The sequence below is a fragment of the Saccostrea echinata genome, unplaced genomic scaffold, assembly GCF_033153115.1.
Source record: "Saccostrea echinata isolate AGI-Se365-2 ecotype Australia unplaced genomic scaffold, CSIRO_AGI_Sech_v1 ptg000002l, whole genome shotgun sequence".
Taxonomy (NCBI): domain Eukaryota; kingdom Metazoa; phylum Mollusca; class Bivalvia; order Ostreida; family Ostreidae; genus Saccostrea; species Saccostrea echinata.
In genome coordinates, this window is record NW_026889751.1 from 27926067 (window position 1) to 27943307 (window position 17241).

The 17241-nt window shown below is 35.2% G+C and overlaps 2 protein-coding genes across 2 annotated transcripts; one reads left to right on the forward strand and one right to left on the reverse strand.

Moving 5' to 3' along the window:
- Window positions 1–776: 776 nt before the first annotated feature.
- LOC133176013 (crossover junction endonuclease MUS81-like) lies at window positions 777–13359 on the forward strand. The gene is made up of 19 exons (XM_061311192.1): window positions 777–914; window positions 1790–1862; window positions 1984–2040; window positions 2590–2783; window positions 3086–3187; window positions 3327–3407; window positions 3484–3707; window positions 3845–3921; window positions 4393–4477; window positions 5082–5206; window positions 7027–7321; window positions 7494–7618; window positions 7723–7832; window positions 7999–8115; window positions 8244–8339; window positions 8686–8811; window positions 9541–9644; window positions 10537–10620; window positions 12856–13359. Exons 1-19 carry the CDS (start codon window positions 777–779, stop codon window positions 12920–12922), a joined length of 2280 nt encoding a protein of 759 aa, XP_061167176.1. The 3' UTR covers window positions 12923–13359.
- A 467-nt stretch (window positions 13360–13826) lies between these two features.
- On the reverse strand, window positions 13827–16031 carry LOC133176180 (uncharacterized). Its single transcript, XM_061311340.1, has 2 exons — window positions 15964–16031; window positions 13827–15773 (listed from the first exon to the last, which is right to left on the reverse strand). The coding sequence occupies exon 2, from the start codon at window positions 15752–15754 to the stop codon at window positions 14048–14050; it is 1707 nt and encodes a 568-aa protein (XP_061167324.1). The 5' UTR covers window positions 15755–15773; window positions 15964–16031; the 3' UTR covers window positions 13827–14047.
- Between the last annotated feature and the right edge of the window lie 1210 nt (window positions 16032–17241).

The following is a 17241-nucleotide window of genomic DNA, read 5'->3' on the forward strand; positions in this document are numbered from 1 at the left end:
AAGCCGCCTAGACCTGTTGATAGACACATCCTTGCACTTTCACAAATTTTAACTTTATCCTTATTACTTAAGAAAAGTAGCAATCTTGTTGTTTATTAATGAAAAATATTAAAACTATAATGCAGAAATTTCAGAGTAGAAATGTAGAAAGCACAATCCTCTCACCAGTATTGTCAGTCCATGCTCAATGATGTGTGCAGAGTTTAACAATTGAACACACCCGGTGAAACGTAAACATTAACAACAATAGAGCTCGTGCCCTGTTTACAAAAACAGTTTATGTTTCACGGGTGTATTCAATTTGTTAAACTCTGTACACAACACTGAGCACGGGCTGACAATACTGAAGTGAGTGGGATTTGCTTTCGCACATTTTTACTCTGAATTTTCTGGATTATAGATGTAAATTACTAATATTGTTCATTAATACACAACAAAATTGCTACTTTTCTTAAGTATTAAGGATAGGGTTAAAAAATTGTGAAAGTGCAAGGATGTGTTAATCAAACGCCTCCCAAAATTCGTAGTTTTAATAATTTCCAGATTAAATAAGTTATTAATTTTATTTTCGTGTGAAATGCTATAGCAACATATAAGTTGTGATATTATACAGAAAATTTGAAAAAATATAAACTTCAAATCTGTGTCTAAGCACCTTTAACTGATCTTCTGTATATGCACATGAGAGCGTATTGGTATATTCACATCAGAGAGGGGGGTTATTACTAGTGAGCATTGGCTCACAGACTACTTGTTGTATTTTCTTAAATAGGAAAATGGAAAGGCAGGCACTGTATGGAAAAAGAAAGAAGAAAAAGACTAAATCACCGAATCCGTTGTTTGAAATGTGGCTAAAAGAGTGGAAAGAGGAGGCTGCAGAAAAGGGAATAAAAACACAGTTTGTTTATGCCAAGGTATTAGTAGTTTTAAGTTGTCGTTTATAGAGGGTTTTGTTGGGAATCCACTATAAACTCAGATTTGTTTATTGATGTGTAACTGACAAGGAAGAAAAATGTAATGGACCAGACCATAATTCTAACCCGGACCCCCTGAATCACTAGTCTGGTGCTCTACCAATTGAGCTATCTGGCCATTGGCAATCGAACCTGTCTGACTGCCATGGAAGAAAAGCTGTGTTTCGAGATGGATTTATTACTGCAGAACCTATCTTATGTGGATGTTTTGTGTTCTGATAAGTTGCCTAGCTGTTATGATGTAAACTTAAAGTCCCATTCAGTAAATTCATTTGATTCAAATGTTGTCTAATCCGGAATATTCTTTAATCAGGCCAATTTCTATGGAACCAGTGGTGTCTTTCACTGCATATTAAAGTTTCTACAGAACCATATTTTAGTATTTTTAGTAGCCTGTATTTTCAAAGTTATCTGTTTATGTAAACATTAAAATTTTGAGAAATATTTTGAATACATTATTTACATGAATATACAACTTTTGTATGAGTTATTTTAGTTCAGCACAATTATTATGAATTTTTTTGCTGGCATATAACTCTTGTCTTAATATTTCTTGAATGGAGATCCAAGAAGGTCAAACTTAGCCTTATATATCTTGAACATTATGATGCATACCAGATATATATTTAGAAACCTTCTGCTTAGTAACTGATGTAAAAACTAAACACCAGTAACTGGCCTTAAGTTATATTACATACCCGGTATGTGAATACTTAAAATTTTCAATTTTCTAAGAGGTAAAAGGAGATGAATTGTCAATTTAAATTATTATGTTAATTTTTAATTAACACTAATCAATAATTTAAAAATTTTAGGCATTAAAGTCCCTACAAAGATATCCGCTTGTTTTGACATCAGGGAAGGACTGCAAAATCTTGGAAAATTTCGGTAACACTGTATTGCATGCAAAATTTTTCATCATATTTTTAACAGATTTTCTAATTTTTATCCTGACAATCAGTTCATGTTCACTTACTTGACTTGTGCATAGATGTTTTTCATTTTATAGGTGACAAAATTTGCAAAATGTTGGATGATCGGCTTCAAAAACACATACAAGAACATGGTAAATGTCTTCAATTGTACATGTAGTTATTTTTTAAGCATATAGCCACTTGAATTTTTTAAAGTGCTAATATTGTTTTGCTATTTGTTTGCATGAAATAGCTTTAGACTTGATACATGTATTAAAGAAAATGTTTATTGAGAATGATGAGATATTGTCTGGACTTTTCAGCCACATTCATTTGCAGTTTTGTCATTAGGACATACATGTGTATACAACAACTATTGCTTTCAATTCTTCTGTCTAAAGTTACATGTATCTTCGATTTCCATTTATTTAAAAAAAAAATATTGGTAAGCTAATCCACTATGATAAAAATTTGTGAGATCTCGGTCTAAGCAAAGCTAACAAAGGTTAGTTGCATTTGAAGGGGAGTTTGTTTATAAGAAAAGAAAGAAATTTGTAAATGCTTTCATATAATATACATTTGTGTGAGCCCAGGAGGAGATTCCCAAAGAATATTTAATAATGCTGAATACAGATGATTGCTGTTGTAAACATCGTATTTTGTACATATACATGTAAATGAAATGTTACTTTCATTCGTAGGTTCTATTGTTCCTCCAAAGTCTGAAGAGGATTCCCACACCAAACCACCAGCCAAAGAGAAACCAAAACAAAACAAAGCAGCCTCTTCAACCACTAGACCAGTGAATCAGCAGTCAGTTATCTCCCATGGAGCGGCACATACTCTGTCTGACTCTGATAGTGAGGGGGAGTCAGAGATCCCTCAACCCCCAAGGGTAAAGATGAATTGTCCCATATGCAGTAAGCATATGTAATCAGAAACATACCAAAATTTCTTGGCTCCCAATTTGAATAGATTGTTTCATGCTGTACTTGCCAGCTGAAAACAGAAAATAATACATTGTCAACTATCTCATTGATAAATTAAATAGATCCATTTATTTTTGATTTGAAGAATTAAGTTTTTTTTAGGTCTTTCAAGTTTTTAGAATTTTTACACTCTACATCACAGTCAAAACTCTCAAGTATTTCCCCCAGGAAAATCTGTGAAATATATGAGTTTATTTATTGAATTCAGAAAAGACAGAGATCTGGACTAGCTAGTGGAGAGAGGGAGTATGTTCCAGCCTACAGATCTGGTCCTTATGCTCTCCTTATCACTCTATACAGAGACAGACAGGTATAAATATGGTAATCACATACACGCCACACAGTGAAAATATTTAAAAAGGATTTTTGATATTCACTTTTTTCCCCCCACATATTTGTTCATTTACATTACATTCATTATTTTTAATTTTTTTTTCGTCTAATTTTAGTATGCAGATGGTAGAGGATTCATGACAAAAACAGAACTCTGTAATAAAGCCCAGTCATTGGCTGACAAATCCTTCACTCTGGTGAGTTTTAAACCACAAAGCCTGCAGTATGGTTTGATGTCCTTACAAAGAACTACATGTATGTGTGTGTTTACAGGCAGATCCAGGATGTCGTTACACGGCTTGGTCCTCTATGGGGACTCTGATAAAGAAAGGCTTAGTGGTGAAGGAGAGTAGCCCAGCCAAGTACAGCCTGACAGAAGCTGGATGTCAGCTGGCACACCGGCTAGAGGCAATTCAGGCTGAGGATTTACCACTAAGGCCAGCCTCAACACAGAGATTACCAGTAACCGTCCCTGGAAACAGAAATCAAGACCATGGGTATGAAGATGTATTAAGTCGTTTTAGCATGGCCTTTTTTAAAGACCAGAGTGGAAAAGAACCATGCATTTCTGAATGGCCTTTTTAAAGACAAGAGTGAAAAAAAAACCCATGCATTTCTGCATTTTATTTTCCAGATCACTTCAATACAAGTACGTAACAAATGAAGGAGATGAGGTGAACAAGAAAGATAAAGCAGCTGTTCTTATTGATGGTGAGGTCAAAGGTCAAAGATAAATTTAAAAAACTAGAGAAATTTACATTCCACAGTTCTTTTCCTGGTCAACCATGTACTGTATAAACTACAAGTATATGGTGGTTATATACATGTATATATAATATATATATATGTATATGTTTGATGTGCAATAAAAATAGAACAAAAGTCGTTTTTGAATTAAAAAAAAAAAAAATAATACAAAGTTTTTTTTCAAGAATTAAATTTTGTTCTACACAGCTATAAAGCTGACAGATATGCATTGAAATTTTCTAAACACACATGTTTACTCAAATCATCTGCACCTTTTAATATATGTGTTAAATGACTTTTTTTTTCAAATTATATGCACTTACATGTTTTAAAGCATTAAGTAAAGTTCAAAAATTACAATTCTATGATAAAGAGTTCATTTTATATACTTTTACATTGTATATAAAGATTCAGTGTTCTACAAAATTTTTTCAGATGATATTGGGCTCGGATTCCTGATTAAAGTGAACTACCAGCTACTATTGTCTAGTGGGAAACGTTACCGACTCGACACCACTAGGTCTGAAAATTCACTTAAAATAGTCTTAGGTTTACTCTTTTTATGTTATTTCTTCCCTCTATCTGAGATATGAACATTGAGTAGAAGTTCATTGAATGTATAAGTGAATCGTGAAAGTGTGATAATTAAGGTATTGATATGATATCTATCATTACTGTCAACCTTTATCTCTGATGGTACTATCAACTTGTATCTTTGTTGTTACTGTCAACCTGTAGCACTGTCATAACTTGTCAACCTGTAGCACTGTCATAACTGTCATAACTTATCAACCTGTAGCACTGTCATAACTTGTCAACCTGTAGCACTGTCATCAATGTCATAACTTGTCAACCTTTAACACTGCCAACCTGTATCTCTGCGAGCCTTCTTGTATTGGAGATTATTTGTAGATATGAATTGCAGATATAAATCATATGATTTTAAAAAAAAATATTGTAAATGAATATTAATTTAGTTGCATTTCTTTTTAGAATTTTTTGCATATCAGAGAAAGTTTGGAATTAATACCTGTACATTCAGATGAAACCAGTTATGCAGTTGATTGCTTTGACCAATATTTATATTTCCTTTGTTTTAATATAGTAATTTTCTTAACTTTCAGACCTCTAGGAGATAATGTGTATGTTTATCTACATGAAGAGGATGCTGTTGATTGTGTTGGTGTTCAGGAAACTACTCGACTACCCTCCTTGAATGATTTAGAGGAAACTCCAGCAAGTACTGCAGGTACTGTCAAATTAAACGGAGCAAACTCAAATTAATCGTCATATCAGCTGGTTTATTTCTCATGTGAGCAATTTTCATTTATTGTGTCCAGGAAAAAAACTAAGTGTTTTCATAATAAAACAAGAAGTCTGTCAGCCAATGCTCACTAATAATACCCCCGCTCTGATGTGAATACACAAGTTCAGTTATGAACAAACACAGTGATAATCAGGAAATTGACATCAGATTTGTAAAAAAATGAATCCCAACATATGGCCTAAACAAAGATTGTGCTAAAATTTCAAGCATCTGCGATGAGTAGTTGCTGAGAAACTACGACCGAAATTTGTTATGTGGTACGGACAGATGCACGGATAAACAGGAAGTTGACATAGGATTTGTACCAAAAATGAATCCCATTATATGGCATGCCTAAAGAAAGATTGTGCTAAAATTTCAAGCATCTGCAATGAGTACTGTAGATTCCTAAATATACGCGAGGAATTAATTATCGCGTAATTACGCAAGAAGCGCAACTCGCGAAATAAAATTACTCGCTTTTATTTTTATGGTACTGAAATCAATTTAAAATTCCTTTGATCAACCGTCCACTCGCGAATTATTGTTCTCGCGATTTGGTGTTAAAGAGTCATTTCGCAATAATAAGTACTCGCGAAAAATAAGGAATCTACAGTAGTTGCTGAGAAAACTACAACCAAAATTTGTTAGGTATGATATGGACAGACGCACAGATAAACAGGAAGTTGAAATTGAATTCATACGAAAATGAATCCCACCATATGGCATGTCTAAACAAAAAGTGTGTTAAAATTTCAAGCACCTGCGATGAGTAGTTGCTGAGAAAACTGTGACCAAAGTTTGTTATGTATGGTACTGACAGATGCACGGATAAACAGAAAGTTGACATCGGATTAGTACAAAAATGAATCCCACCATATGGCATGCCTAAACAAAGAGTGTGTTAAAATTTCAAGCACCTGCGATATGTAGTTGCTGAGAAAACTGCAACCAAAATTTGTTATGTATGATACGGACAGACGCACGGATAAACAGGAAGTTGACATCAAATTCTTACAAAAATGAATCCCACCATATGGCATGCCTAAACAAAGATTGTGCTAAAATTTCAAGCATCTGCAATAAGTAGTTGCTGAGAAAACTGCGACCAAAATTTGTTACGGACAGACAGACACACAGCTAGACAGACAGACAGACAGACACACAAGGGTAAAACAGTATACCCCCCTCTCCTTCGGAGCGGGGGTATAAATATGTAGGTAACTTCAGTTTAATAAAAATACTTGGACTCAGGTTCACTCATAGGTGTAACTGATTCTTCATTACAGTTCCTGCAATGTTCATGTGGACCAACTCTTTGTTGAGAAGAACCTTCTACTTAGTAAATTAAAAATTGTATTTATGTCAATTTTATGACAAAAATGGAGACAAAAATGAAATTCAAGGACATATGGTACATCATAGGAGCAAAAATTTGCAACAGTTATTGTTGAAGATGAAAATTGTATGAAGGAAACATGTATTTAATCATTAGAAGTGGATAAGTGTTAGGAAGGGAAATGTAAACTACATATGCACATGTATGTAAAAGTTTGAATACTGCAGAAAAATTTTTTTTTCGTAAGGATGAAATTTCATTTATTTATCATCTAAAAAGGTTTTGTGGGCATTAAATTTTGTTGTTTTCAAAGTAACCCTATTCAATATATAGTGATATAAAAAATTTAATCCCCAGTGACTATTTCTGCTGTTACAGTGTATAGATTATTTTTATATCTTTCACATCCTCGTAAAAATTGCAGTCAAACCAACAAAGGAGGCAAAGAAAAGAACAAAACTTCCTAAGGATGTGATGTCATCCCACTCAGCAGAACCACAGCTTCTGTCATTCCAGAATTCCTCTCCCAAACTCCCCACCCTGCACAATAAAGACACACCTAGAATTTCCTCTGTCAGAGCTCTTAGTCTTGAAAGGGCATCAGAGAGTGAAAATTCTCAAGAGTCCACCAATACTGACTGTGTATCAAATTTTGTGTTCCTACCTGGACAGTTTGAAATCATCCTGTGTGTTGACAATGCTGAATTCTATGGAAGCAGGTATCATTTACATACCTTGAACCAAGTTATCAATGATCAAGAAAATAATGTATAAGCTGTATGCTATACCAATGGATGAAAACTTATTGTATTATGTTTCTTGTAATACTTTGTATTGAACTGGATACCCTTGCATTGTACTGTACAATTATACACTTTTATTTTTAACAAGACAGGGAGGAGGGAAGTCCTTACTTCCTGACCTCATTAAGAACGGTGTGACCTGTGACCTCAGAAAACTCCATGTAGGAGATCTACTGTGGGTAGCAAGGGAGAAAACTCATCAGACAGAAGTTGGTAAGGGGACATAACTTTTAATTTCCCCTTACATTTCGGTGATAATATTTCGAAGGTCTACTAATTAACATGATGATTAAACTTACTTGTCTGATCTGAAATAGGGATAGATCAGCCCAGGAGGAGAGAACTGGTGTTGGATTACATTGTAGAGAGGAAGAGAATGGATGACCTTGTTCACAGCTGTACAGATGGAAGACTCTCAGATCAGAAGGTCAGAGCCAAATGAAACTAACAATAACACTAGAGCAAAAATGAAGCAAAATTATTTACCATGTATTAAAAGTAGCTTGCTTTATATGAGAACCACATTACTTAAAAACAAAATGAAATTTAGGTTTGTAATCTTTGTGTAAGTGGCTTTGACACCTCTGTTTTAGTTCCGCCTGAAGCACTGTGGCCTAAAGAAGCCAATCTTTATGGTGGAAGATTATGGCTCTCTGCAGCACTTCAGTATCCCAGAGGACCGCATCAGACAGACAATAACAAATCTCAAGGTAATGATTCACATTTATATAAATCCTGTTTCCAATCAGATGGACTAATGAAATTTTGTACAACTCACATGATCAGATAGGACTGAATTGTTTCAGGGTTAAAAGTTAAGGTCACTTTTTTTTACCAGGTCATTGATGGATTTCAAGTAAAGAGAACAAAGAATGTTAAGGAGTCAGTAGCTTACCTAACAGTGATGACTCACTATCTACAGAGTTATTACAAGGTGGGTACAGTGATCTACCTCATTTTGTCCCATTGATGACTCAATATCTTGTATGCACAATATACATACAATATATGTATGCAAGAAGATACAAGTTTCTACATTTCTGGCAAAGTACTTGCTGTAAATATAGTTAGTTCTATAAGACATTTGAGTTTGATTGTTACAGAAGTTGTAAATGGTTACCAAGAGACATCAATCCTCTCTATATTTACAAGATACATGTAGGATAACTAGTGTGACTCAGCAATGAAAAATGGGAAAATGCAGACATTTTGAACATTAATCAATTTCCATGCAGAGTATTTGGAATACATGTTGATGACAGGAGTTATCTTTTCTTTAGAATAAGACCCTCTATGCCTGCAGTATTGATGACATCAAAGAACAGGACTGGAGTAACAACATAAATGAGCGAGAAATCAGACTGATGGAGTTTGAGGAGTTTAACCAGGGATCTGTCAAGTCTAGGGTAAGATCATATTTATTAGCCAGATGTCAGAAGAAAATTTACATTCTTAGGTATTTTTGGCAGCATGGGGTCATGAGGGTGTATATCATTTATGACAGATATTAATTTTTGGGATGCCAAATGACTCATTTAATGTGCATATTAGATTTATTGAATGATTAATTGGTGGTTTTAATTAGTGATTACTTAATTATGAAGACAACTTTTTTAAAAATGAACCAATATCAATATAAGAAGGTATATAGCATATATATTTCAGTAACTTTGCAAAATACCCATATGCATGTACCGGTATGTAAAAATGAGGTCAATCAAAGGTCAATCAAAGGTCAAAGGATTTGATTTCATTAATCTGTTTTTCTCATAGAAAGATGTATTCTTAAGCAAAATCAGAATATTTTAAAATTGCTTAAAGTTTACCTAACATGACATATTGTAGATAAATGTTTAGAGAATAATCAGTTTCATGACTCCTGATTTTGTTCATTTTTTCTGATAATGGGTATGAAAAATAGGCGTACACAGACGCTAAATATAGAAAAAAATTGGAATGGCCTTACTCGTTAACTTTGCTTGATTAGTCATAATACTGATCTGTGTAAATAAGATTTTCCATTAGATAGGCAAATGTCTTGTATGTTTAACATTTATGGATAATTCAATGACATTCCTGATTATTTGGTTTATAAAATTCTGTCACAACTTTTTGAAATACATGTACATTTGTAGAATCTGAGTGTTCAAGACATGTTCTGTAAACAGCTGAGTAAAGTTAGTGGAATGTCTGGTGAGAGGGCTCAGGCTGTGACTCAGATCTACCCCACAATAAGTCAGTAAGTAACTCAGATCTACCTTACGCTAAGTCAGTAAGGAACTCAGATTTACCCCACAGTAAGTCAGTAAGTAACTCAGATCTACCCCACACTAAGTCAGTTACTCAGATCTACCTTGCACAGTTACTCAGATCTACCTTGCACTAAGTCAGTTAGTAACTCAGATCTACCTCACAATAAGTCAGTAAGTAACTAAGATCTACCCCACAATAAGTCAGTAAGTAACTCATATCTACCCCACAATAAGTCAGTAAGTAACTCAGATCTACCCCACACTAAGTCAGTAACTCAGATCTACCCCACACTAAGTCAGTAAGTCAGATCTACCCCACACTAAGTCAGTAACTCAGATCTACTCCACAATAAGTCAGTAAGTAACTCAGATCTACCCCACACTAAGTTAGTAACTAAGATGTACCCCACACTAAGTTAGTAAATAACTCAGATCTACCCCACACTAAGTCAGTAAGTAATTCAAATCTACCTCACACTAAGTAACTCAGAGCTAACCCACAATAAGTCAGTAAGTAACTCAGATTTCCCCCACAATAAGTCAGTAAGTAATTCAGATCTACCTCACACTAAGTCAGTAACTCAGATCTAACCCACAATAAGTCAATAAGTAATTCAAATCCACCCCACACTAAGTCAGTAAGTAATCTAGAACTCAGTAAGTAGCTTAAATCAATCCAAAAATAAGTCATTTACATGTAGTAAATTTAAACCAGATGTATCACAGATTAAGTAAGTCAAGAACTCAGATCTTGACCTTTATTTAACCTGTATATGTGCTGTATACATGAACATGTACATACATTTATGTTGTAAGTCCTTTTCATTGAACTTTCCTCAATGTGTCTACACACTGTCTACATCTTGTCCTACATTTTAGCTTAATGGACGCCTACAGCTCCTGTCCCAACAAAATGGCAGCAGAGCATTTACTTTCCACAGTCAAAGTCAACAAGTCTCTCAGGTATGTGTATGTCGCAGTCACTCTTACAAAAAAAAATTGTTCTTATAAAGTCCTCCATTTTATGCCCCACCATAATCATGGCCGTCATGTCCTTCTGTCAAACTTCCTATACTAAGATACAAACTGTTTAGAGAAATTCCACTGTGCCATTACTTTTATTGCCCATCTTGAAAAGGGGGCATACTGCTTTGAGGCCGGTGTGTCTGTAGACTAAGTGTTGTCAATATCTTGAGAACCCTTTGATTGAAATACATCAAACTTCGTACACTGGTACCTCCTGAAAAGTAAATGAGGAGTGCAGGAAAATTTTAAATTTATTTCCCTTTTTTTTCTTCCACACATGCAATGCATATGCAAAATATTGAAAGAATAAATTTTTCCTATTACTTGTAATCTAGAAATTAATTAAGAGTATACACATAAGGTACTGTTAATGAGCTCATCTGAGCCGAAGGCTCAAAGTTAGGTTTTCTGATCAGGGATAGACATTAACTTTCAGATTCACGTGCCCTTCGGGCAAGTGATCTCAAACTTTGACTTGTCGGAATGCAAAACTTGGTTGCCCCAATTAGAAGGAACTTAAGAAGAAAATTATTAATTACTATAAACGTTATGATAAGAAAAAAATGTGACCAAATACACTACTATCAATTTGGCAAGTTGAGCTACCTGAAAAAATGTTGATGCATGCTGCATATGTACATAAATGAATACCGCTGTACTTGTGAATTTAACCTGTTAACACGCACTGCCATACAACAATAACCCTTTTTTCAAAATTATTTTCGGTAGGATCCTTTTGTGATTCATGATATTCAGAGATAACTGTGAACTAGTGTGAAGCAACGCTTAAGGAAGATAGTTGCTAGGAAACATACATCTTATCTTGATCTGGATACATTGTGTCACACTGTAGTTATATTCTGTGCTTGAATAAATAATCTTATTTTCTGATAAGAAGTTAACAAAATTTTGTTAGACGTAGAGGGTATTTACTAGGAAAGAAAATAACGAACCCAATTTTTAAATGAGCGGTATAATCCAGAAATGCTACCAAGGAATTCCAAATGCAAAAACATTGTCAGTCAGGTGCGTGGCAGAAATCAAATGTTCAGTTTATTGTTTTATTTATAAATTAATGTAAACTAAATAAATATGTACATATGTATGAGAAAAATTCACTTGCCCAATCTGACAAGTATGTCGACAATTTCACTTGCTCGAACTGAGAATTTACTTGTCCCGGGAATCAGACAACCGTTAATGTCCATCCCTGCTGATCAAAAAGTGTCAAGCGTCCGTCTGTCTGTCGTGTGTTGTCTGTAAACTTTTCACATTTCTGACTTCTCCAAAACCACTAGTCCTATTTCAACCAAACTTGCCACAAATCATCCTTGGGCCAAGGGAATTAAAATTTTTTCAATTTTCACAGGAAGTGCCACACCCTCTTTCAAGGGGAGATAATTAAGAATTCATGAAAATTTGGTGGCATCTTTTAAAATCTTCACAAACCACTGTGCCAGAAAAGATGAAACTTGTTTAAAAGCTTTAATACATACTGTAGATTCAAATTTGTTCATACCATGACCCCCAGGGGTAGGTTGGGGCCACAACAGGGGGGTCAAAGTTTTACATAGAATGCTTCCAATAAATATGATTGACCATGACTTTGCTGTTCTTATCTTTACAAATCTTCTCAAGAACAGCAAAGTCAGATCAATCATATGTATATGGAAGCATCCTCAGGTAGCATAGATTGAGGTTTGTTCAAATCATGACCCACTGGGTCAGGGTGGGACAGTAATATGTGATCAAAATAGAATTTTACAAAGAATTTGTAGGAAAAAGAATCTGAAAGATCAAACATTCCTTAGTTACACAGGTGAGCATCATGGCCCAAGGGCCTCTGGTTTTTCTTTTTCAACCACAAAGTTTGAGGCTTAAAAATTAACAAGAGAAATGGAATCAAATAGTTCAAAACAATGAAGCACTGGTTTTACAAGTAAAATAGCAAATAAATTTTACTTATTGAATAAAATTCCAGAGTACTCAGAATCCAGATTAGACAAATAATTTTGTATATTTCTTTTCATATATTACCTTTGCTGGGACATTCATATCCTGTCAGTGTACATTTATTTCTAATTGTTCATGTTAAAAACTTTTGTATGAAGTGATTGTCTGATGTCTTAATTTAAGACTGTAAGCTCAAATAATCTGGATGTTTATTTCCAGGAATCTAGGAATGAACCCAAGCAGACTTATTCATCAGCTCTACTCCACAGAGGGTCCATTAAAATGACAACCTACCAGACACCATCCCATCTCACACCACAAACAGTTTACCATACATCATATCAACTCAACTCAACCAGTGTACCATACACAATCTCAGGTCACAACACAGTGTAGCAGACATCATCTCAACTCACAACACAGACTGTGCTTTATAATGGTGTATCATACAAGCTCATCTCAAATTCTCCACCAAATAGAATCCTTTGACTTTTAAGATAGACACATCTCCCTGCTACCTCACTCACAGTTGTTACCTGTGACAGTGTACCTGTTTAATCAAACTGTGTAACACAAATCCATGATAATGTAATTAACTTGTCCTACTCAGTTTGATGAATAATTTCAAGATAAAAGAAGTGTCACACATGTACTGCATGCATGTAGCTGACTTCCAGTAAATGTATTTACTATTCAAATAAATCTGTACTTTATATTTCATTCTTTAATTGGGGGGGGTCATTTGATAAATAATTGGGTGTCACAGATAATTTTTTTTTTACATCAGGTCCACATACTTATTAGAGCTTTTGTTATGCATGCACTACGCTGTATTACAATTTATTACTTTGACTGGGCCATTTGGCAAGCTTTAAAATAACCGTCTTGGGAAAAATGAGATTGAGTGGTCTCCCTTTTAATTAATTTCAGATTGCCTGCATTTAGTCTTGATGTATGTCACATGAGTCACTCATATGTTCTGTTCCTGATGCTATTTAAAGTACTTCGTACTTATTCTAACTTTATCAGCCAGTTGATATTCCCTTTCAAATATCTATTGGCACATTAAATTATACTGGGTCACATAGAAACTTTGGATCATGTATCAAAATTGGCATTAAAGAAACTTGTATTTTAGACGATTAAAACATTTTGAGTGTCATATATATTTTTTTTCTTCAAAATAAAGCCTGATTTGATGCCCTGCAGTGTCTTACAGTGTAGAATATTGTATTACAAGAGATCAGCAAAATATACAATTACATGTATTAGGGACATGAGGCAGTTTTCTCTTGAAGAATAAAGAAAATTAAATACTTCTGCAATTAAGTTTCCATATTTAGCATTCTAAAACAGAAGTATTGCATACATCTGTTGTTTAATTACATAGAATACAAGACAATGATGTATTTCACTTCAGATATTTGATTTTCTTCACTTGTCTATTTCCATACTGAGCAACAAACAGATTGACATTTGTATCTGTACACAGTCCTATGGGTTCACTCAGACCACAGTCTATGTAACGGAGGAACTGTCCATCTTGGTCTATGATGTGGACACAGTCATTGTTATAATCAGCTGTAAGGATGTGACTCTGACTGTCTGTGGTGATTCCTACTGGACTGAATGATTTGTTCTTTGGAGCAGGAGTATGTCCAGTGTACCTGAATCTTAGTTTCCCGGCCTGATTGACCACCACTACTGCTCTAGCTCCCCAGTCAGACACACAGATATCCAGGTTCCTGTTCTCAGTTATGTAATCAGAAGTAGTTATGTATCTGACATAAAGACCAGATGAATAGAGAGGTTTATTTTTATCATCAAACTGAATGGTTTGTTTCTCTGTGGAGCCAGAGTAACAGACAACTTTTGTTTGTGTGTTATCATCACTGTCCATGATAACCAGGAAGTCACCAGAGGAGGTACTACAGACACCTTCAGGTCTCCAGTTCTGTAGTCTGATCACCTCCTCTATCTTCTCATTCTTCACAATGTTCACAGTTCTATCTAAGTAATCAGTATAAACTAGATCTCCACTTTTTGTCACTGCTATGTCAGATGGTTTGTACCCTGACTTGATTGTGATTGACTTGAGTAGTGATCCCTGATTGATGTTGTAGAGTTTCATGGTGCTGTCAAATCCACTTGTCCAGATTTCTTCATCACTCAGACAGGCCACATTGTAAAGGTATGATTTATACCCAGTGTCTATGGTGGTGACAGTCTCTGGTTCATCAAGCAGCTGTTTGACTGGAGGTGCAGCTTCTGGTGATTTCTGTGTTGTCTTCATGCTGTAGCCATGTTTATCTGATGTTAAAGAACTGGATGATAAAGTTCCAAAGAGTTTACCGAGTTCTTGGATTTTTCTTGGAATGAATTTAGGTAAGATTGGTACAAGTTTTTGTGGAAGATTTCTGTATAAATTAATTACACTGGCCATAGGTGTGATACTAAATAGTTTTGACATGTCATTAGTGTCTATAGCCATTTCAATTGAATCAATTTCATCTTTGATGTCTGACATTTTCTTGTTTATTTCATCCAGATGTTTCTGTAGAGTTTGTAGCTGTGTGTTTTTCATCTCATCAACTTTAGCTTTAAGTTTCTTGACGAGTTTGTCAATTTCTCTGTGCCAGTCCTCTCCATGTTTAGTTATGGCTGTTGATAGATCTCCATATTCCTTTTCTAACTGACTCATTTTGTTTTGTACATCAGAGGCAATGTCCTGGTAGGTTGGATAAATTGTTTCATGTAATTCTATTTGTTCTTTGATAATTTTGTCCTTTATTTCATCCACAACTTTTAAGATGTCAGAAAAATTATGACCTAAATGTTGATCAGATGTAAGGCACTCTGTGCAAACAGAAAATTCACATTGTTTGCAGTACAATATACATTGTTGTTTGTTATGTGATGTACATAAAGGGTAGAGAGGGGTAGATTTCCTGGCCTGAAATTTGACGACTTTGTGGTCCTTGGATTCATCAGATATCATGTGTTTTCCAACACAAGCTATACACAGGTTGACAAAACATGTATCACAGTGCATCTGTACCACAGCGGTCTCACACAGGTCACATCGCATTACGTCCTGGGCACTGGTTCGGGAGTCCATAGTTAGATCTTGTGATAGTCTAAAGCATATAAAGTTCAACATTTTTAAGCAGAGATACAGGAACGGAAAATGAAAGTACTAGGGATACAAAAAGACAAGTCACTCATCTGACAAGATGAGGATAAAAAAAAATTAGGAAATGCATGAAATTTGTTCTCAGTAGATCTTACATTTATGTTCAGTTAATTCCCGTTAAATATAATAAATACCTGATTGTCAGTAATGGCGGCCGACCTGTCCTGATCACAGTACAATCTATCTTTACATGCTTTATGTGCGCTTAGCGCGTGACACATATGTACCTGTCAGGTTGTTTGTACTTCCTGGTCTAGAAGGGGATTTAAATATTAGCTAAATAAAAATTTCGGTAAAACTGATAGGTATGCGAACTCCTATGATATCCTATAATTAGTTGTGAGTATAATCAGTGGCGGATTTAAGGGGGGGGGGGGGCGCCCCCCTAAAACTGTCAAAGTTAGCGTAAATCATAGTTTCATCAAGAAAATGTAAAAATGTCTACTTGGTAGACCTCATTTTTACCCTACAAAATCTCTAGAATCCAGGAGCTTCCGGGGGCTTCGCCCCCTGGGCCCCCACCAGGGCTTCGCCCTGGACCCACTGGGGGCCTCATGGCGGCCCCCAGTCTACTTCCTGGAGTCGAGTACTGGAAATTTTTGGAAGACAGAGTAGCAAAAGCTTTGAATGACATAAGAAGACCTATTTTCAATTTTCACTACATCAAAGATATGACTGTGGCCCTACTGTTCCCACACAGATTTTTAAAAATATCCTTTTGTTATAAAATGATTTCTCTCGTGTAAATATTTGACACCTTAAGGCCCCGCCCATGCCAGACTACATGTACTAATAAAATTATTGTACAAACTTTTATGTGCTCTACAGTATCATGGGGATGTTTCAATATCAAATTAGATCTATAACTCCCTGTGGACTTCCTGCTCTCTCTAATTGAACTTGACTCCTATTGTACGCGGGTTCGAATCCCACTTTGGAGACCGGTCCTTTGAATGAGACCGTATAAACAGAGGTCCCGTGTAGCAGTAGGTGCTGGCACAAAAAAGATCCCTCACTGCTCATTGGCCATAAGTGCCGAGTATAGGCATGGCCGTAGGAACCGGGGGGTGGGGGGTGGGGGCGTGCCCCCCCCCCATAATTTTGCCGATATATAGAATACTATAGAAAACATAGCTACTATATGCTTGTACCCCCTCAATAATAACGTCTGATGACTTCTCGAGAGGGACGTTAAACAACACACAAACAAAAAAAACCCCTATATTTCTGGTTCATGCAAATTATCTTCATTGAAAAAGGGTTTTAATTTTTATCAGAAATGATTTGAATTCCCTTTACTCAAGGATGGTTTAAGCCAGATTTGTAATTGGCTTTGTAATTTTGATAAAACAAAGAGATCTACATGTTTATAAAAAGTAACCTTACTAAAAATTACAGATAAAATATCAACT

What these genes read in the sequence shown, in the direction of transcription:
- LOC133176013 (XM_061311192.1), top strand. Translation starts at nt 777, where the DNA reads ATGGAAAGGCAGGCACTGTATGGAAAAAGAAAGAAGAAAAAGACTAAA. An exon ending in CAAAATCTTGGAAAATTTCG is followed by an intron (nt 1,863 to 1,983) that starts GTAACACTGTAT and finishes TTCATTTTATAG; the next exon opens with GTGACAAAATTTGCAAAATG. An exon ending in AACTCCAGCAAGTACTGCAG is followed by an intron (nt 5,207 to 7,026) that starts GTACTGTCAAAT and finishes TAAAAATTGCAG; the next exon opens with TCAAACCAACAAAGGAGGCA.
- LOC133176180 (XM_061311340.1), bottom strand. Translation starts at nt 15,754, where the DNA reads ATGGACTCCCGAACCAGTGCCCAGGACGTAATGCGATGTGACCTGTGT.